The sequence below is a fragment of the Mya arenaria genome, chromosome 13 (genome assembly GCF_026914265.1).
Source record: "Mya arenaria isolate MELC-2E11 chromosome 13, ASM2691426v1".
NCBI lineage: Eukaryota > Metazoa > Mollusca > Bivalvia > Myida > Myidae > Mya > Mya arenaria.
This window is the reverse complement of record NC_069134.1, coordinates 35,479,166-35,502,137: the sequence shown is the minus strand read 5'-3', so window position 1 is coordinate 35,502,137 and position 22,972 is coordinate 35,479,166. Positions and strand designations below refer to the sequence as shown.

Here is a 22,972-nt window from a genome sequence, read left to right as displayed (position 1 = left end):
TAGATCCAAATAGACCAATATTGAATACCACCCCTGGTCAACGAATGTATTAAACGATCTCTTATGCAGAATAGTATTTATTCATAAGTTATAGTTATTAGATTGGTCAGTTCGACAGTGTGTTTTGTTTTATTTTGCAAGTTAAGCGCTGAATTGATTCGTAATAACAGTCAAATGTCGAAGTCATTGGTCCTCGAAAAAAAACTTCGAGATAACGAACATTCGATATAACGGAGATACGAAACATGTCCAACTTAACTCAAATATTCGAAAAAAGTTTGACATAACCGGAACATCGAGATACTCGAGTTCGACATAGCGGGTTTCGACTGTATCATAAATCATCAATTTAGATCAGTCTTGACATGACGTCGTGCGATAGTGGATACGGAGGCTGTTAAATAAGAGGGAGTAGGGGATCTAAATAGCTTCACAGCTACACCCTTGCATTTCTTGCAACCGAGCATCCCAACTATTTACATATATCTCCCTATAGATTTCACACTTTAATTATTGAACACAAGCGGAGGCGCTCAGAGTGATGTCCATCGAAGCAGATCTAATGGGAAATCCCATAAAATGACAATATCGCGGCATCATCGGCCATTCCTAGGGACAACCTGGACTTGACGAGGAGATATATTAGGTTTCATAAATTTCATGAAATATTTTAACATTTTTACACTTTCCTTCGAATCATCTTTGTGTTTACTGGCAAGAAAAACGTCTTAGTAAGCGATGTTTTCGCGCTTCTTTCCTGGACACCTTTACTAACCTTCGTAAATAGTTTGGTAACTTTTGATATTCAAACTATTAGACTGCGAACTGGCATACCAGTGTAAATGCGAACGCCTCGAGGAAACATTTCTTTCAACCAAACCGGAAGGGATCCCAAAGCAGCCATGAGTCAAGGGGCCCCTCGCTCGAACAAGATGTCGCGTTACAAGATTTCCAAGGACCTTGATTCCACGGTGACGGCGGATTTCCACCTAGCGAGGAATGTAAAAAAAGATGAAAACGTGCTCATGAAAATGTAAGTGTTTATTTTTTTTTTGTTATTGTTCCGTTTGTCGTTGCGTTGTTTTTATTTTCTAATTAACAAATGAATACATTTTCTATATTACAAGTAACCATGCATTTCCAATACATAAAGTATCTCAAGTGATTGTTTTTTAGTTTCTAACTTACAAAAGAATAAATTCTATATATAACAAATATTCATGCACTTCCAATACATAAACTAAAATGTTTTATTAATAGGAAAAAACAGTACGTTTGTTCTTTCAACAAAGAAATCTGAATATACTTTTCCAACATACACAATCTCTTATTGTATTGGTATTGCAAACAATTTTGCTCTTAGAATCTGTTGACCTATTGATCTATTTTTAAAAAAATCTAAGGTAAAAATGTACTTGCTAAATTGTAAAAAAACACGATTATTTTTACACTTTGAAATTGTAGTATATTTTATTGTTATATGGTAAAATTAGTTGAGATTGGCTTTAATTCGACATTAGTATTTTTGCCTAATTATCAAAAGCGCTTATTGAGTAGAGAAAGCATGTGTTTAACTTATACCGGCAGTGTATACAACAAGCACGCTGAAATATTGCCTGAAAGTTCCTTTTGAAATAAGCTCGTCCAATATCATTTGAAATTAAAACCAAAAACATAAACTGCAATAACATTGTCATTAAAGAAACTTCGATCATTTGGTTTACAGACAATATTAATAAACAGCAAGTAATACTAATTCAAGTGATGCCAAAATTATATGATGTCACTAAGATTTAAGATTTAACAATTCTGCTAAGCCGACTATAAATTTACTGCTAGATTTTCAATACCCCTCTTTTCCCGCCGCCCCTTAAATTTTATTAACTCAAATAAAAAAAAATAACTAGGGTCTATACTTGCGTATCGGTCCGGTACTGTCCGGGAACGGCATGTATTCATACTTACGGTGTCGATGTTTTACGAGCGTGTTCGTGGTCCGTCTAAAAGACATGTATATAGTTCCTTATACAATAATAAAACGCATTAACACACATTCAACACAGAAACAGTCATCTATAAAAATGTCATCCCGGTCCCCATTTTTAAAAGGGATTATAATCTAGAAACTAATTTTTATTGGCCTAATGGTTCTGAAAAACTTAACTGTGCATCTGATACTTTAAGGGACGATGTTGAAACTCCAATCCTTTGCAATTAATCGCAGAATATTTCTTTATACGAACTTAAATCCAGCCTTCTTTAAAATATTGTCTGCAATGACCCGAATCAGACATTGGGTCGATTGTTCAGAAAAAGTGAAAGTTTACAAGGTTGTTAACGACCTCCTTGTTAACTTAAAAATCCTTACTGCAATAGGGGTAATCGCAGAATATTTCTTTATACGAACTTAAATCCAGCCTTCTTTAAAATATTGTCTGCAATGACCCGAATCAGACATTGGGTCGATTGTTCAGAAAAAGTAAAAGTTTACAAGGTTGTTAACGACCTCCTTGTTAACTTAAAAATCCTTACTGCAATAGGGGTAGATACACTTACGATTTGCAGTTTTTCTTCTACAAACAATATTCGAGATAACTGTCTCAGCTAAACTTGTTTTTTTATATATAAAGCATGCTACAAAATAGTTCACCTTTTAAAGTTAACAAGGATGATGTTAACAACGTTGTTATTACTAACGAAGTTCTGAACAATCAGCCTACACAATAAAACCGCTGTCATTTGGAGTTGGGCATTTTGGAGAGTATAATAATAATAATAATAATAATAATAATAATAATAATAATAATAATAATAATAATAATAATAATGTAATAATAATAATAATAATAATAATAATAATAATAATAATAATAATTAATAATAATAATAATAATAATAATAATAATAATAATAATAATAATATCTTTATTTAAAGAAGATGCCAAATAAAGACATAAACAAATTACAGAAGTATCCTTTTTGAATGTGTTTTTCTGATAAAACTATTGATATGGTAATTATCTTTAAAAACGCCATCGACAGAAATAGCCTTAGAATATTTTAATTCATAATATCTAACATTATAATAAAAGCAATGATGTAGGATTAACAGTTTAACTCAGCATTCGTTGAGCATGCAATAGTTCTGTATCATGATTCTGCTCCATCTACTTCAGCCTGAAGAAGAACTACTACACCCTTGAAGAGTGCAAAGCAAACAAGGAGGTTCAGGTGAGTGTACTGTTTTGCTGTTAATTACGAGTCTCTTTGATTGTGTTCAAATCACACATGGAAACAAGCATCGCCAACAGCCCCGGTACAGTATTCTGTTAACGCTATGTAAAAGCACTCTATGAAAAAGAGCGTAATCGTGTACCGGGGTAATTGAGAATGGAAACAAGCATCGCCAACAGCCCCGGTACAGTATTCTGTTAACGCTATGTAAAAGCACTCTATGAAAAAGAGCGTAATCGTGTACCGGGGTAATTGAGAATGGAAACAAGCATCGCCAACAGCCCCGGTACAGTATTCTGTTAACGCTATGTTAAAGCACTCTATGAAACAGAGCGTAATAGTGTACCGTAGAAATTGAGAATGGAAACAAGCATCGCCAACAACCCCGGTACAGTATTCTGTTAGAGCTCTGTTGTAGCACTCTATGAGTAGTGTACCGGGGAAATTGAGGATGGAAACAATCATCGCGAACAACCCCGGTACAGTATTCTGTTAGAGCTCTGTTGTAGCACTCTATGAGTAGTGTACCGGGGAAATAGAGAATGGAAACAATCATCGCCAACAAACCCGGTACAGTATTATGTTAACGCTATATTAAAGCATTCTATGAAACAGAGCTTAATAGTGTACCGGGGAAATTGAGGGTGGGAAACAAGTATCGCCAGCATCCCCGGTACAGTATTCTGTTAACGTTATGTTAAAACACTGTATGCATAGTATACCAGAGAACTTGGGGATGGGAAACAAAGTTTTCCAGTCAGCCTTAATTAACAGGTAACCAAATTCAACGACTATCTTCTGTTTCTAGTGCCAGACACACGGAGATTAATGCTTTAAAGGAGCACAGCGGCTTTTTGGTGTTTCGAATCCATTTGATACATTAATCTCAAATTTTAAGTTTTAGAGAAAAAATATAATACGAGTTCAATGCTGATGTCTTTAGACAGAAGCCGAGTATTCCTCGAATCGATCTGCCATCGCAACACACTTGTTCATGTTAATTTTTATTATAATTATTATGACTTTTATAATTATTATTATTTTTTTCTGATTCGTTCAGATTTGTTTGAAACTGAACCACAAGAACGTTCTCAAGTTTGTGGAGTTTATCAACGATAACAACCAACTGCTCATGATCTTCGAGTATCTGCCGGACAACGCCAAGGGCGTCCTAAAGAAACGGTACGTGTGTCATATACGCGATGTTGTTGCTGTGTGTTTTTAATATTGTTGTTTGTGGAATTTATCAATGGTGATTACCAATTGCACATGTTATTCGAGTACCTGCACGAAAACGTCAATGGCGTCTCACATAATTTGTACGCTCGTCATGATGTTGTTGTTGTTGCTGATGTACGACTGAGGCCATACATTGGCTACATATCCTCATATAAGCGTGAGTATTGGTTTAAGTTTAAACTAAAAAGCCAAACCTGGCACAGTTCGCTATTTCATTCTCTTGTCTGTCACTTCTTCTACCACGAGATGCAGATGTTCTAGGACCATTCTTACTTATTCAGGCAAGTTACCATTCGGAACTCCTCGGCCATTTTCTATCGAAAACAACCTCGGATGTTTATGGACGGTTTACAATGTCAGAAATATGTACTGTTACATTTTAACTACGCTGCAAGTTGTTCGCGTAGTTATTTCAATTAATACAAGCTACAACACTACATTTGATTAATAATATAATTCAAAATTTTACGAACTACTTCCACTCCTGTACCGGCATACATCCGAAGTTGTTTTCGATGGAAAATGGCTGAGGAGTTCCGAATGTCAAATTGCGTATGGACAATAGTTTAGCATTTACCCATTTATTATGTATTGTCCTGCAGGGGCGTGTTCAGCGAGAGCGAGACGAAGGCAACCATGTTACAGGTCTTCTCCGGCCTGTCCTATATACACAGCCAAGGTACGCACACACGGAATACTAGCGACGATGTAATTTCTACAGCTTAAGCTCGCTATGTCGAATTCCGTTATTTCGATGTTCTGGCTATGTCGAACATTTTTCAAATGTATTGGGTTTAGTAAGACATGCTTTGTATTTTGGTTATATCGATTTTCCGTTATCTCGAAGTGTTCCCCGAGGTCCCAGCGACTTCGATACATCGAGTTTTGACTGTATTTTTTCCAGAGAAATGCGAACTATTTTTATTGGGTGATTTTTTTGGTTTCTGTTATATTTTTGTTATATTTGATAGTTTTGAACTATTTTGTCTCACTCTAACTATTTATTTATAAATAATACAGATTTAATCAACCAGTATCAACGTTAAAACAATTATAGTAAGAAACGATTTCAAACCGTGTCACGAATTTGGATTAACCGTCGTTCTTATTTCAAATCTTAAGGTATTGTGCACCGGAACATCCGGCCAGAGTCGCTGGCCTGCAGCGAAGACGGGGCGGAGGTGAAGATTGCCGACTTTTCAATGGCCCGATCCACACAGGACCCTCTTAGCGTCGTCAGTGATTACTCCGCGGTCCAACCAAACCCGTGAGAATTTTATTATTATAATCATTGTTATTTACTGCTTGATTTAGTGGTCTGGCTTGTACTGGGTACTTTCGGTCACTACCCATTGTTGGGGTTCTTTGTCCATACACCATGGACCGGTCGTAAGGAGGCTTGGGCGGACTTCGTATCGTCAGGTTGTATTATCGGAGAGTGCCTGATTTTATGTTGCTTAAAAGACACACCCCTTCCACACTTTCCAGCTACCTTGCTCCGGAGATACTGCTGCAGATTGAGAAGTACGGGACTCCCGTGGACATTTGGGCGGCTGGCTGTGTGATGGCGGAACTGCTCACCGGAACTCCCCTCTTCCAAGGCGACCAGATGGACACTAAGGACCTCATGTCCAAGATATGCGTTGCTATTGGGACGCTGACCAAGGTATGTCGAAAATGATCATATTCGCACAACATCTTATTTATTTTCCAATAGTTGACTAGGAAATATAAAAAAAAAACATAAAATAAAGCATTTCATAAATGGTTACAACATGACGACATCAATTGTTCGACTGAAATTATACCCGAAAAGGCAGACGTATGCCGATGATTAAATTACCACGATGATGACGTCAGACCGACACCAAAGGAATTATCAGGCTGTACATTTGACGTCTCAATATCGTCTTACACGTGAACGGAGCGGATCGCAAGGGTTGACAACGGTTCCCAAACATGCTGTTAAAATCATGAGGACCCGGATTATGGTGTCTGCCAAAGGTCATTTAACGTAACAGGCGTTATGTAAAAATATAAAATATGAAGAGTGCAATATTTCCACAGAGGGCATGGCAGGAATGGAGCCAAGCTCTTAGACAGACCATGTACAATTTGTCCAATGCGAACATTTGACGCGGACTAAAGGACCAAGGGGCCACTGTACATATCAATAATCTTAGGAGAGATTTTGTACCAAGAACAGATTTGCAACAGTGCAGTTCTTCTGTTTGAAAATTACCCTATGAACGATTTTTTTTGACAAAACGGCTCAAAGGGTCAATCCGGGCACCAAATGCGTACGTCAAGGAAAATATGCAGCGATTTCTTTATTTATCATTTTCTTTTACAGAGCGAGTGGCAAGAAGGGACCCAAGCTCTAAGACAGGCCATGTTTAACCTTCCAAAGGTGGATGTGGGGCGTGGACTAGGGGACCAAGGGAATGGTGTCAGTCCGAACGCCAAGGGACTTATCATGGATATGCTTGTGTGGAACCCCGGCAAGAGGAAAACTGCAGATAAGGTAATAACAACTCTATGTGCCTATTTTGATCCATGATAAAACAACATCTAATGACCGATCCTGGATTGGAATAAGAGAGGGCGCGACTTGGGGGGCGCAACTTTTGGGGCGGGGGTGCAACTTTGGAGGAGGGGGCGTCAGGGGAGGGGGGTAGGGCGTTGAGGGTCTTTCCCGAACAACATTTTGGCAACATCTAGTTTGAAATGCTTCATTTTTTGGTATTTTATGCATATGCTTACTCTCCAATATTTACATAAAACTAATCACTTGGGCCCCCACCCCCTCAATCCGTTATTTTGGTCATCTGTAATCGTAAATATTTTATTTGTTTGCATGTCTTTGATTGTTTTATATTTTGCTTCAACAAAACCACACAGTAGCTAGGGACCAGGACTCCGTTTTTTAGCTCCACTGGCCGAAGGTCATGGAGCTTATGTCGTCACAGATTGTCCGTCGTGAGTGCGTGCGTGCGTGCGTGCGTGCGTGCGTGCGTAAACTTTTACTTTAAACGACATCTCCTCTGAAACTGATAAGCGGATTTTGACAAAACTTCACAGGAATGTTCCTTTGGTGGTTCTTTACCAAAATTGCTCAAATGGTTCCGGTCCATTGCACAATATGGCCGCCAGAGCTAAAAATAGCAAAATCTTTAAACGACATCTCCTCTGAAACGGTTCGGCAGATTTTGATGAAACTTGACAGTAATGTTCCTTGGGTGGTCCTTTATTAAAATTGCTCAAATGGTTCTGGTCCATTGCACAATATGGCCGCCACAGCTAAAAATAGCAAAATCTTTAAACGACATCTCCTCTGAAACGGATAGGCAGATTTTGATGAAACTTGACAGAATTGTTCCTTGGGTGGTCCTTAACCAAAATTGCTCAAATGGTTCCGGTCCGCTGCACAACATGGCTGCCAGGGCAAAAAAATAGAAAAACCTTTAAAGAACATCTTCTCAGAAACCGATGATCAGATTTTGATGAAACTTAACAGAAATGTTCCTTGGATTGTCCTTTATCAAATTTGCTTCAATGGTTTCGGTCCACTGCACAAGATGGCCCCCAGAGGTAAAAATAGAAAAACCTTTAAACGACTTCTCCTCAGAAACCGATGATCGTATTGCAATGAAACTTGACAGAAATGTTACTTGGGTAGTCCTTAACCAGAATAGCCCAAACAGTTCTGGTCTGCTGCACAACATGGCAGCCAGAGCTAAAAATAGGAAAAACCTTTACACCACTTCTCCTCAGAAACCGATGATCAGATTTTGATGAAACTTGACAGAAATGTTCCTTGGGTGGTCATTAACCAAAATTTGTTAAATGGTTCCAGTCCACTGCACACCATGGCTGCCAGAGCTAAAAAATAAAAAAAACTTTATACGACTTGTCGTCGAAACCGATGACCTTTTTTCGATAAAACTTGACAGAAATGTTTGTTTGGTGCTCCTTTACTCAAATTGCCCAAATCATTTCGGTCCACTGCACAACATGGCAGCCAGAGCTATTAAAGTAAAAAATTTTTTTAAATAATTTCTCCTCAAAAATTGATGATTGTATTTCTATGAAACTTGACGAAAATGTTCGTTAGGTGGTCTTTGCTTGAACCTTTTGGCCAGTGGAGCACAGGCACTGATGTGCCTCTTGTTGTCAATGCAATGGATGAATAAATCACTATTTTTAGATCGAATGAAGTTTGCTAAATTAACTTATATATGTTTTGATAAGGAAAAGGGCAATCTGATCCGAAAAAATATATAAAAAAAAACAATTTTCAAATAAAGTCGGAAATGAAAAGCTACAGTTATGTTGATGGGATAGTGAGAATGTCTAGTGTGAAATGTATCCCTCTTACCCTAGAGGTTGGGTTTTCAATCCCCATCATGGGAACGTATCCATGGCGTCTCTAAAGGCAGTCAGTAGTGCTTAATATCGAGTTGACGGACTCGAGAGCACTAGCTGATCCGGGTGGGCGAACCCGGTGCACGACCCCCCCCCCCCCCCCTAAAATCGTCAAAGTTTATTTTTATTTCAATATAGGAGAAAAAAAGAACTTACATACACTCAAAATGAACCAGTTCTGACTAGAAATACACAAACCCCCTGCGAACTGTGTAAACCAAATTAATTTCGATTCTGAGGGAGTAGCGCAAGTCAAAATGTTACGCCCCTCTTAAGTCGAATTAATTGTTTTAGTGCAGCTTCCAGGTGCCTTCACAGTCGAGCTTAAATAATTTGGTATAAACTAATTTTGTAAAACATGGTTTTACAGGCCATCAGGAACGAGTTCTTCAAATCTGACGGGGAGTTTGTCAACCCTGGTGAAAACCAAGAAATCCTTAAACACGCTCGCTCAAATCTTCAAACATGGCGGGACTTCCACGAGGCGGATTTCACGAAATCCTCGTTGAGTGAGTTTGACAAAATCATGGCGGAGATCTACGCCACGTCAGACAACCGGAAACAAAGGAACGCCAACTTTCAGGTTAAGTAACACTTATTCTTTATTTAATGGTATAGGTAATAAAGTCTAAGATTTTTGATAAACCATCATCATTAGTTGCGTTGATTATTCACGTTTCGTTAAGAAACACACGGTTAATGCAACAAAGCAAATGGCCAAGTGTGTAAATGGAAGATTTGCAGATTTTAAACTTATACAGCAACCTGTTTGAAAAGTAGAGAGATGTCTGTTTTGGGAGATGATTTTTTAATGTGGGAGGTGATTTATTTTTTTGAAGTCCTTTGAGAAATAAAATACGACAAGTCTAGAAGTACATGTTCAACAAGCAATAAAAAAAATCCAACTCTATGTAACAAGATAAAAGTTGAAAATTAAAATGTATAGGTTTTTAAGAAAACCGCACTTTAATGCCATCAAACAAACACATGTCTTGCCAGATCGAATATGATAACCAACTGTAAAAGACCCGTATGAATAAAACGTGTGTTTGAACTTTCAGGGGTTCGAATCCTCCAACCCGTTGCTAGGCGACAGCACTCCACGCGGACGCTGGGGCGGGCCACAACCACAGGCCAAACTTGGAGTGAAAGGCGGATCAGACGACCCTTTCGGACAGTTTCGGCCACAGAGACTCCAGGTCATATAATAATATTATTAAAAATGGATAAAACGGTGCTTCTGTTAAATACAATAGAGCTAGTGTCAATTCAATGTAAAATTTGACTAATATAAGTTTCATAAGACAAACTAGAATGAAGTGTATTGTTTAGAAATTATAATTTACTTAAGAAAGCACCTTATTCTTTAAAGTCACTCGCTCATGGTTTGTAAAATGCGCGTTTTTTTTTTTTTTAATTTAGAAATAAAGTGTGGCAAAGCATAAGGAGTGTTAAAACAAAAATTCCAAAAGCTGAAACCCTTCAACAAATCATGTGCATTACCGGGAAAACTAATTGTTGGTCAAAAAGAAATACGAATCACATTAGTAGAAAATACTTGTTTGTCTTTATAGACTGACAAACCACGTACTAGTGCACAAAACCCGTTTGCTGATGAACTCAATACGAGGGAGGAAGTCAGAAGGCCGAGGCCAGCCGCCATGCAAAGCACGCTCTTCGGACCGGCGGACGATTCCGGAAAAGGGCCAGCGGATCTCCAGGGCCGAGCCGAAAAACTGAAACAATCCAACCCAAACAAATTCAAAGACAGATATGGCAATGACTTCATGAGGTTTCAAAACATTTCAAAACATTGTATTTAAAATCTAAACATATTGTTATAACAAAGAGGATTTTTGTCTGATTACAAAACATTGATAAAACAAAGTGTCATGCTATACTGTAGAGCAACATTCCAACTCTGATGAGAACTGAAAAATAGCCTCGTTGTTTTAAAGCTGCACTCTCACAAATCGTTTTGACAACTTTGGAATGAGCTAAATTTTGCGTAAATGTCTGGAAACCAGTGATATTAGACTGCTGACAAAAGATCAGATCGCATTTTTTCTTATTTCAGCTCGAAAATTAATGTTTTAATGGACAAAAGCTTTACTAAGCTTAAAGAAAAATGAGTATTTCGGCAGTTGAGTATTCCAAACAATTGAAATATGTTCTGTTCTGAGTTATCTTATATGACTAAATTGAAGGCATTGATACCAAAATCAGCTGATTCTGAGACAAAAAATAAAAAGAGTAAAAGTCAAAACTGTCAATCTGTGAGAGTACAACTTATAGTTATTTTGTAGGATTATCAACATTTGTTTAAAAATCATTATTTGAAAGCAATCTGGTCGTATTATTTACAGGAACTCATAATACACATGTCTGATGATTGGTTCGTAAGTTTAAATTACTTAAATCGACGTTTCAGGAGCCAGCTTGGAGGGAACCAGCAACAACAGGCTGATACAAATGGTATCTCCACACCACAGGGTCGCAGAGGTAATAGCTCCACCCCCTCTCTCGCATCCCCGTCCCAAATACAATTTCAAAAAATATATACGTTTTAATTTTCAATCTTCTATCCTGTTACTTAGAGTTGGATTTTTGTAATAGCGTTTTGTACAAAAAGACATGTACTTTAGTCTTAGCGTCCTATTTCACCTCAAAGAGGGCGCAGTTGGGCAATAATGTTATTGTCCACTTTTTTTCAAATCCATATTATGGTAATTTAGTTTATTAAAAAAAACTGTTTCACCAGAGCCAGGGCTGGTATTCAATATTCAATTTAAGTTAATCTTATGGTCTTACATAAGTGACTTCATGCACTCCGTAGGTCAGTTATAAATAACAAGTAATCCGATTAGCTACATCGTTCTTAGATCCAATTAAGACCAATATTGAATACCAGCCCAGACATCTACTTTTTTAAAACATGTGGAATATTAACAAAAATAACGTCTACAAAAACGTCTTCAAAAGGCCAAATTAGCTCTTTTGTTAATACTTAAAATAAAATTTGTGCATAGATGTTTTCATTTTCACAAACACAATCAAAACCGTTCTCCTCTATACAGCATGTTTTTCTTAATTCCTTTTCAGTGTCGATGCACAACCGCGACCCCGTGCGGTCCAGGTACGATGATTTTTACAAGCCCAGCTGGGTCGAGCCCGGGAAAACCGGCAGCCGGGCCCAGTGATCTACGCACCCATATTAACATTTCTTTATACTAGAACTAGATTTTGTTCGGTTATTTTTATTATGTTATCCCTCTTGTAGATATTAGAAATAGCTATGTTCTTTGTATTCATATTAACGTTCCTTAACGGTAGATCTAGCACCTGCAGTGACCTATTTTCCTTATATGTAGCTAGAGTAATTAGAAAAAATAGTATTTTATGCTCGACAAACATCATATTGAACATTTCAGAAAAACGGTCATTTCAGCTGGGATCCATTTCAAGAAGGATCGAATTGAGTGTTTACTGAAATTATCTTAGAATACAACCTACATTTACAGCAAATGGAATTGCAGAAAGGCAATCATTAAGTATTAGGCTTAATCATTAAGAAATTCAACTTTCGCGGTAACTTAAAGGTCCACCTACTGCCACTCATCCAATACACACTCCCTTCGTCAGATTTTGCGTTGACTATGTATCAGCTAGTGAGGTTGTATTCTATGTCTGTTAGATGACCTGAATTAAAATCTTTATGATCAAGAAAGGCTCGTTCGCTACGCTCACTCCGCCCATTCTTAATCATTAAGCTTTTACTTATGTCATCTAACTATTACTTAGTGTCATACTTTTGGTAATTTGTTACATATTTGTGTAAATTTGTGTGAATTTAACATTAGTCAGTATTAAAAAGAAACACAAAGTTAATTAAAAAAAAAATATTAAACTTTAATAATGGCCCAGGCCCTGATTCTTGAAGCTAAGGACAGATCGATGAGATGCTTTTTAAAAGTGGATTTATTTGTTATCTATTTAATCAGTTAGTAAATGTTTAAGTCGATTAGACTTATAGTTAAGAAAAAAAAACAGGTTTTCGGTAAAAAAATTGAACCTTCATTTTATCGAAAAAAATGCTAAACTTTAAGTGATATTTTTAAGTGCATTTATAATTAGTACAACAAACATAAATTTGAGTGATAAACTTTTAACTACTTACTAAGTAATGCATTTATGGAAAATATCTATTACTGATAACAAAATTGTAAACGTGCATAAAACAGCCGAAAAATCACAAATATTGAATGACGAAATTCAACGATCGTCTCATAAGATTTCTGCACCTTTCTTTCAAATTAAACACCGTATCCCTCATAAGAACTATTGTGTTCGATATTTATTCATCCTTTTCGGTAAATTAAAGCAGTTGTATTAATTGTGGTACATTTTATTTGGGAGTAAGAGTGCATCTTAAAGTTGAGTTCTATATTTGCAAACTAAGCATGATGTCAGATCTCTTTACGTTTTTTTTTCATATACAAAATAATTCAATATTGTACTTTCCTTCATATTTCTTACATGATGTTTTTTTTTCTGTTTTGAATTTGTTTATATCAACCTTTAAAGCTATATCTTACAGATTGTCAGTTTTGACACTTTTTAAAAAAGTTGTCTCAAAATCGGCTGATTCTGGTAGCAAAGATTTCAATTCAGTCATATAAGATGATTCCCAATAGAACAAATCTCAACTGTTTGGTAAAACTGCCGAAAAGTTCATTTTTCTTCAAGCGTTAGTAACGCTTTAAGCCATAAAACATCAATTTTCGAACTTAAATATGATAAACTGAGATCTGATCTTTTGTCAGCAGTCTTATATCACTGGTAAAAAAAGATCAATCTGTGAGAATGCAACTTAAATATTAATAGTGGTTTTGGCAACTTTCCGCATAGTTGGTGCAGTCTAAAAATATTTCCTTTCACATACTTTCTTTGTTATTCTTTTAAAAGCAGTCGTTGAGTATTTAAATATACAATTGTTAACTTAAGGTAAAGAACTTGTTCACTTATGTGAACATTATAAGCACGCCTAGGCACGTTCAAATGGAGTTATATTTTATAAAAAAATTATGTTATTCTTTAGTATATCATTTTTATACACAAATCGTATTGTTGTTATTACTTAGGTATTGGTTATTGTTAATACAGAATAGATAATACATTTTCTTGCTTGTTTATCTTTTCCCTCTTTATTTATATAGAAATATAAATGTTTTCATACAATGTAATCTAGAACCTATACAAACCGCTATTTTCTCTTTATTGTTATTATTATATAAAGAAGTATTATTGATAGCATACAATGTCATGTTTAAACTATCTGAAACTACATTTCAGTAGTTTATGTAACCTTTGCTGTATCTGCTATTTTCCCAATGTTTATTATTTTACTGATACTCGTTGATGTTGCAAAATTAATACAATACACATTCCATTTATTTTTAGTCAACCTACTTTAGATCTTAAAACATAATTTAACGAACCCGTTCTTTATTTTCTCTGTTTGTTTTTTTGCTGGATTGGTGAAATTCATAGCGAAAAAAAATCCATAACTCAACGCTCAAAAATTCTTCGATAAACGTGGAAGTTCTCTTAGCCATGATAAAGGAAACTTTGACATGTAAGGTTTATAAAGTATCGTTTTCTTTAAGTTGGTGGTAGCGACACGCTCCTTGTACGGGTACGCCTTTATGTACACTATATACGCGCCGTGTCAGATCCAAATATGTCAATGAGCAAAAAATAGTTTAAGGTACGAGTTCATTTAAAAGCGACTTAAGAACTTAGCTGTAACGTTTACATGTACATATTATCGCTATTCTGTCAAGTGCACGTTTACGCGATATTTAGCAACTACTCTTTTATCTCGCCACTAACTGTTCCCTCATCACGCATGCTACTAACTTTATGGAATTACATTTTATGTTTCTAAACATGAACTGCATGCTTCTTCACTAACAGGCAGCCATCCCGTGTACCTTCCAACAACAGTTTGCTGAACGGCATGAGAATCAGTCAAGCCGACGCCCATTATGCCCCGCCCGTCGGCGAAAATCAGCAATCGCCGATGGACGAAATGACTGACCCGTATTCTCAAAGCAGGGGAAGCCAGCAGAACGGGAACGATCCCTTTATGCAGGGGCAAGCACGCCAGCAGAACGGGAACGATCCCTCTATGCAGGGGCAAGCACGCCAGCAGAACGGCCACGACCAATTTACGCAAAACGAAATCTCCGGCAACCGTCCGTCAAATAACCCAGAATGGCTGGAAAGCAACAATCAGCACAACACAAACACCTTACCACCAGTTCATAACGGAAATGACGTCACATCGCGCCCTCAACGTCGGCGGTTTGCGGACGGCGACGATGAGAAGTACATGTCGATCGACCACACCGCAAAGGCCATGAAACTGAAAGAGACCAACCCAATCAAATACAAGGACAAATACGGAGACAATAATATGAGGTGAGTCTTTCTTCCACTTTGTCTCACAGTAGTTTGATGGGAAGTAACTCCTGCGTTGGTGTCATATGACCTGTACAAAATTTAGTGACAATTGAGCTCAAAATTGAGCTCAAATATTTCTTCTTCTGTTTTCTTCAGATTTACCTGTCTACCATAAAAATATATGAATTACTGCAGTTAAACAATGTCAGAAATCCCGAAATGCCTAAATATCTGATTTTCTGACATTGTTAAACTGCAGTTAGTTCATAGTTATTCCATGCTAAATCGTTGGTAGGAGTGACCACTTTGATAAATCTGAGGAAAAATGAATAATTTATGTTAAATTTCACTTAGTTGTTTATAGGTTAATATATGACTCCAAAACATGAGCTCATTCCCATCAAACTATGGTTTCTTCGTTTTTGATAAATACATGTATTGGACTTGTGGCTGAAAAGTAGGACATATCCAAATGCAATAGCAATATAATTATATACTTTGTGTTCATGTGTTATTAATTTTAAAGTGGTTCGCTGTTTTGCCAGTCTGTTCGGTTTCAAAACACTAAGAAACTCTGTTTTGCTTTGTTGCAACCTTGGGTGGTATTTAATATGCAACTTATGTCAATCGTATGGTCATATATCACCGACCCCGTTCACTGCATAGGTAAGCTATGTATATCGAGCCATCCGATTAGCTACATCGTTCGTAGTTCCAATTAAGACCACTATTGAATACCAGTCAAAGTTGTCATCGTTGTTATTTACAGGTTGATCATGGGGGACATACCAACGCGGCCTTTGCAGATTTCTGCGCAGATGGGCAACAGACGTGAGTAAAAATCAACCTCTTTTCCGAAAATATTAATTTTAATAAGCTTAAAATAGACAAATGAAGTAACAATTCAATCAATGCTGGTTTAAGTTACTTTTATTCAATAACGTAATAAAAGAAACAATAGAACAACACCAGTAACCCTAACACTGTATGCCCTCTTCTAAACGTGATGGATCATTGCCCAGCATAGAAACAACACAGGTGAGTGTGCTCTTGTGGTATAGGTGTCCGCCTATAACCCAAGAGGGTGTTAATTCGACCCTCACTCGGGGTACTTTCTCATGGCCGATAAACATGGACACCAGTACTGGTTTCTACCCTGGTAAAGGACATGAGAGTGGTTGTATTAGGGTTCAGCTTCCGTCTCAATCGAATTAAAACCAATTACTATAAACTCAACAACAAAACACACTACGTGTACTTCGGATGCCTTCTAATATAGCTTACAGAGGCATATCATGTTTGCATGTAATTCATTCAGATCGTTATAGGATCATTAGAGCAAGCATACGTGTACAATATATATACATATATATATATATTTATTCCAACAGAACAAAATGGAGTGAACGGAGAAGGTCAAGGACAGTACATGCCGAGCTGGGCGGAGCGAGGAGGTCAATCCAGACAGTTTTAACCAATCAAATCACAGAGAAAGCAAACTATTAAATGAGTAAAATAGTTCCACCAATCAATTGAGTCGAGACATTTTAGCCAATCAAGACAATCGAGAGAGGTCCAGCTATACATATACATACATATCTTCCAGAATTTATTATAAATCAAATAAATGCGGATACAGCCAACGATGCAAGTAAACTTCAGTCATCAAATAACATTACGCTAATAATTTCCTGACACATTCAATAAATCAGAACTTGGTGAAAGTTTTCAACGTGCTTATTGTATGATATGTTCATACGTCTATATATAGATAGATAAAAACATGTACTGTTATATTTATTGTATAGAGTGTTGTGATGAAAGTTCCAGCGCAGTACATCTAAGTTAACTCTAACAACGACTAAATCAATGCACAGAACAATCGGCCCAACACAACTGGATCAAAATACATTATTTTTATACATTCTTTTATCATGTTTTAAATGTTATAACATTAAATTAAAGCGACTGCGATGATATAGCATTGAATTAATAAGTGTTTATTGTGATACCGTCTGACTATGTGATATTTAACTGATTTACGTCATGGTATGCAACAATGTAATACGCTATCTGTTAATATTTTGTTTTCGAATGTTAACGAATATGTGTTAGTCTTGAAACATATAATTTATTTATCGTTTATCTTATATCCTTTAAACTGTATTCGCGTTTGTTTTTTTAAATCTAGGGGTGAATGCGAAAAGGTTTTAAGTGACATTAAATAAAGAAGAAGTTAGAATCGCTTTCAGCCTATCGAATGACGTTTTTGTACATTTCATTCAAAATTAAAATTATTGTACATAACTTACATTTATTCAAATTTAGAATTCCTGATCATTTCGTTCGGTGTAATGGACTTTTTATACGTGTAAACTGTTTAAATAGTTTATATTTTCATATTCAAATTTGTTGTAAATAAACAATATCTCTTTTAAGTATTGTGTTTTCAATTTCGTTTGCTTCTCAATGTTAAAGGTACTAGCTCATTTTTACGACCATTTTTTTCCCCGGTAATGCATCTGAAAACACTTATTTTATCTACATTTTACTCTACGATATCGACTTTGCAGGAAAAAATACAGTTATAGTATAAGAAAAAAGTATTGGTTTTAGTGGTGTGCGAACCCACGTCGGTAAAGTAAAAACAACACTCACATGATAAAGTCAATCAACCAATCACCCAACAACAAAGCTGTAATTAAGTAAGTATTAGCGTTGTTAACGCTAATGTAAATTGTGGTCGTCAAAGACGATATTTTAGCAAATATCATCATTTGCTAAGGGTTCCAGCAATTGGTATCTTAGTTTTAACACTCCTACTGATTTGTGACACTTTATTTACCTTAACTTGTCCCATTCTTGATGGAAACACTTCATATGAAGACTTAATTATGCTTTTTTCTGTTTGCAATACATTAACGAAGCTCGACGAAGATTTTGCGACAGCATATGAAGTAATTGCGTCGTTTCTTTTATATGCTTTGCTCTCCTGTTTTGTACGATGACTGCACATTATCAACACATAGGCTGTCCGGTTAGCGACGTTGTAAACGCACTTGCTTTCTACCAAGGTATCCCGGGTTTGATTATCGGCTTTTTCAATGTATTTTCTGAGGCCCTTGCTAATAGGAAGAAAAGTCGAGTTGTTTTCTTCGAAATTAGCAAAGTATTCGACCGTTTTTGGCATGATTCCTTCTGTCTAAATTACTTGCTATTGGTGTCTGTGAAAATATGCCTCTTTGGCTTAGTAGCTACCTACGTGATAGAAAACAACGAGTAAAACTTCAGGGTTCGATTTCTTCCCTTCGTCCTAATAAAGCAGGTGTTCATCAAGGTTCAATATTAGGTCCATTGCTCTTAATCGATATTGATGCGTCAGTTAGTCTTTTCGCTGACGACACCACTTTGTAAATGGTTGTAGATAATCCTAATGATTATGTTTCTATTCTTATTCTGACATCCAAAAAATAGTAAATGAGCGGATACCTGGTAAGTCTTATTTAATACACAGAATACGGAAACTTCGTTGACCTGTAAACCCCCCTTTGCCTATGCTCAATCATGATACTATATGAATGTTCAAAATAGTTTATAAATTAATAAATTAAATTGCACACGGTGAAGGAGATTCGTATTGTTTTATAAATAATTCATATACATTTAAGCATATACTTATGAACTGTTTTGAACATCATTCACATAGTAATTCGCTGAATGACAAACATTTTATGGTTTTTAGTAGCTCAAACTAATGCGTGTTACACTAACGGATTGTTGTTTGAAAAAGCTTACATTGTAAGAGCAATTCTGTTTTGGAAAGAGATAAAAGTAATTATTGATCATCTTAAAACAGTGTTATACATATGAAATAGAACATTGAGGGAAATCAACTATTTGTAATTATGAGATCAAACTCCAGTAGCTTGTTTAAACAAAACTAATGTTTTGTTGGCACTTACTATTCATAAAATCACCCTCCATTAATTTAAATACCTACGAATGGTTACCCTAATGGAAACTATTGATTGTTTTATTCATAATAAAGAGCTTCTCAAGAGACTTTTTTGAAAAGAAGATTTGATGAAAATGACCAATTTTTTGAGTTCCACATTATTTATTTCAACTACATTCAGTTGTAAGACCAGTCAACTAAAATGGAGAAAATTATAACACTATTTTGTCCGGTAATCCTACTTTTGTGTCATAGTCAATGTTATGGATATTCATTGGAAAATATCACAAGACTAAAGAACAATATGTTACAAAACTACAGCAGTGATTTCATCCCACTAAATAACCAATCAGACAAACTACAAGTTACAATTTCCATGGCGATTGTTTATGTTTCTGAAACGAACATTTTGCACTGTCAATATGTTACAAGCTATTAGTTTAAGATGGACAGACGAAACCTTGCACTGGAAACCAGAAGGATATGGAGGAATAGAGTCCATGCAACTGTATGTGAGAGAAGTGTGGATACCACCGATATCAGTTGGAAGTTTATCAGGACAACTCCTCATCGGAAATCCGGATGCAAATGTTACAGTACAGTCTGATGGCAGAGTCAAAATGCGTGAAGCGAAGTTAGTAGAAACGGCGTGGGCGTTCAACATGAAATATTGGCCGTTTGATAAACAAATATGTCATTTGTTCTTAACCCTAGAAGACTACTCATCGGATCAAGTGAACTTTAATATCCCGAACACTAAGGGGTTTAGAATCATTCAAAACGCAAATGCGGAGTATATCCTTAAGATATCAAAGACTAAAGTAGATCATCATTATGGAGTGTTGAATGCTGTTTTTCAGGTCAAAATGGAAAAACTATCAAGATTTTATGTTCTGTCAGTAATTTTACCGATTGTAGGCCTGATCCTCACGAACAGCTTTGTTTTCCTGCTGCCCCAAGAGTCTGGAGAAAGAGTCAGTTTTTCCGTAACTATAATGCTCGCCACAGCCGTGTTTCTAACAATTATATAACGGATGAAATTCCAAAGACATCTGATCCTTTGCCACTCATAGTGTCTAAGTTCTAACCGGGGTATTTCTCAGTATTCTGAACACGTTGATTGTCATTCTTAACAGGGAAATCTACTACAAAGGCAAGAATGATAAGATAGGGCCCATTCACAAGGCTTTGGTGAGGCTACCAAGAATGGACTGCTTTAAAATGAATGATGATGAAGACTTTGAAATTATCGAAAGCAAGAAAAAGAAAAGAAATCACTCAAGATATCCTTATCGGAATGAAAACCTTGAAAAGAAACGTCTTAAATATGATAATGCCTTGAAAACTAATACAACGGTTGAAAACAACGAAATGGAAATTCAAACATCTGAAAAGAAAATTTACATTTCCACAAAACCCTCTCAATCTGAATGTATGGAAGTTAAATCTTCATCATGGCATGAAGTCAGTGATGCAATAGATACAGTTGCGTTCATTGTGTTGTTAACATTTACTGTTTTGGGATCAGCAATCTGCATGCTGTATTTATCTTTGGCCTCTGGCTATAATGAATCCGATTCCTTGATATGAAATAAAAATACACTTGACTGGACAAAAATTGACTTCATAATAAACAATTCATTGCTTCGTAAATGAGTTGTTTCTATTTTATTCCAAGGGCTGAATACTTTTGTATATTATGCAATGTGTTGGTCGAGTTTTATTGTCTCGTATTACGCGTTAACTCATTAACACGCTGGTTAGACTGTCGGCTGCAAGCCGACAGTCTTTAGAGAGCGGTATTTCAGAAACGCGACTAGTCGCCTGACACGACATATTGAACATGAATATATTAATACACACCACCTGCGTAGCAACAGAACTACTTACGTGAATGCGGGGCGTCAAGTACTTGCTTATGTGTATTTAACACGTTATTGCCTTTTTTATGACAAACATTGCGTGTTACTCTTAGTATAGTTGTACTTGCAATTTGGTGAGTTTTATTGAACAAAGTAATGAAAAATAATGAAAGTATAGCATTTACATACGAAGTCATTTTACCCTACAACCAATAGTAAGCTACACCACATGTTTGCACCCCGTGTGACGTCACACATATCCCGGCATTCAAGACTGACCCGGCAAACCCCGGCAAAGAACATATTTTACGAATGAAAGCTTTTAAGAAATAAATCATACGCGGTTAAAGAGTTCATATCATGTAATATTTTGTTAAATAGCTTTTATGTTTCAAATGATTTATTTTCAGCAACAATCGAACTATTGTATTTGTTTGAGTAAGTTATTCGGATTATCACAGTGTTTCAACGTTATGCCTATTGTTATTTTGCACGGGAGCAGGACTTTTAAACCCCAAGATTTTTCAACCCCTTCTCAAAACGAAGACTTTTCAACCCTTAGACTTTTCAACCCCTATTTCAAAGACTTTTCAACCCCTACCTGTTTGGACTGTTCAACCCCTATATCAAAGACTTTTCAACCCCTAGTTGACATATTTTAATAGCAATATTGAAGACTTTTCAACCCCTATGCCAAAGACTTTTCAACCCCTATTATTTTTGTCAGCCAGGTGTTGTCTTTATTATTTTATATTTTTTTTGGCAAGAAACTTAACAAATTTCACAAATTGTTTTTGAAATACAATTAAAGATTTGTTAGTGTTATTTGTTACTCTTTACGACAAAGTATTGGATAAAATTTAGACAAAGATGTTGCATTGATTTACTAATCACTTGTTTGATGAAGGCAAATAATACCTTCGATTAAATATATGATTTTTTTAAACAGTGGATTTGCTTAACTAGAATATATATTACTCAAAATGTGCTCTAGCTGGCATCTAGCCATTAGTTGCAATACCTCACATGATGTTGTGAGTATAAATTTAGATACCAGAATTGAAAAAATGCAAAAGAAAATAAATGCAAAGAAGGATTTACGGAGCAATCTCCATTTGCTTGTAGAACACCCATAAAAACCTCTACTTGAAAATTTGTTAAACTTTTATTACTTTTAAAAAAGGTCAGCGGTCGAAACATTTTGTTGTAGTACCATATTGCTATTTCAGTACAGTTCAGTTTTAGTTGCTGATAATGAAATCAATAAAGTATTATCTAATAACTCTGAGCACTGGGGGGTAGGGTTAATAAGTTAAATCATTTTTGTTCAGTTTTTAAATCCGAAAATCATACACAAAATTTAACAAGCTGCTCATAGTTTAAAATGATGGCCATCAGGGTATTACAACCTTAATTTGAACTGTCATTTTCAAGTCACTATAACCTAAATAAAAAGGTGTCATGAAGCCCCTTAATCCCTTAAGAATTTATGACCATGTCACACTTGCTGCCCATTAATGGATGTGCGACCTTCATCCAATTCTTTAATTGCATAAAACAATACAATGCTTATAGCATTTTTTTACATATATATATATAAGCCAATTTAAGCTGCACTCTCACAGATATACCATTTTCACAACTTTTTTTTAATTTTTGTCTTGGAAAGAGCAAATTTTTGCGTAAATATCTACAAACCAATAATAAAAGATTGCTGACAAAAGATCAGATCGCAGATTTACAAATTTCCGTTCGAAAATTAATGTTTTATGGCATAAGCCTTTACTAACGG

The 22,972-nt window shown here is 36.0% G+C and overlaps 1 protein-coding gene across 1 annotated transcript; it reads left to right on the top strand.

The window, feature by feature from the left end:
• Positions 1–650: 650 nt before the first annotated feature.
• Positions 651–17,708, top strand: LOC128214713 (uncharacterized). Its single transcript, XM_052921335.1, has 15 exons — positions 651–1,033; positions 3,177–3,231; positions 4,295–4,416; positions 5,076–5,152; positions 5,596–5,740; positions 5,962–6,139; positions 6,827–6,997; positions 9,269–9,481; positions 9,960–10,097; positions 10,473–10,690; positions 11,330–11,400; positions 12,001–12,034; positions 14,875–15,381; positions 16,133–16,194; positions 16,755–17,708. The coding sequence occupies exons 1-15, from the start codon at positions 843–845 to the stop codon at positions 16,835–16,837; spliced, it is 2,265 nt and encodes a 754-aa protein (XP_052777295.1). The 5' UTR covers positions 651–842; the 3' UTR covers positions 16,838–17,708.
• The last annotated feature ends 5,264 nt before the right edge of the window (positions 17,709–22,972 follow it).

Coding starts and splice junctions, on each gene's coding strand:
- LOC128214713 (XM_052921335.1), top strand. CDS start 843: ATGCGAACGCCTCGAGGAAACATTTCTTTCAACCAAACCGGAAGGGAT. Junction 1,034..3,176: donor GAAAACGTGCTCATGAAAAT/GTAAGTGTTTAT, acceptor CATCTACTTCAG/CCTGAAGAAGAACTACTACA. Junction 12,035..14,874: donor CGCGACCCCGTGCGGTCCAG/GTACGATGATTT, acceptor CTTCACTAACAG/GCAGCCATCCCGTGTACCTT.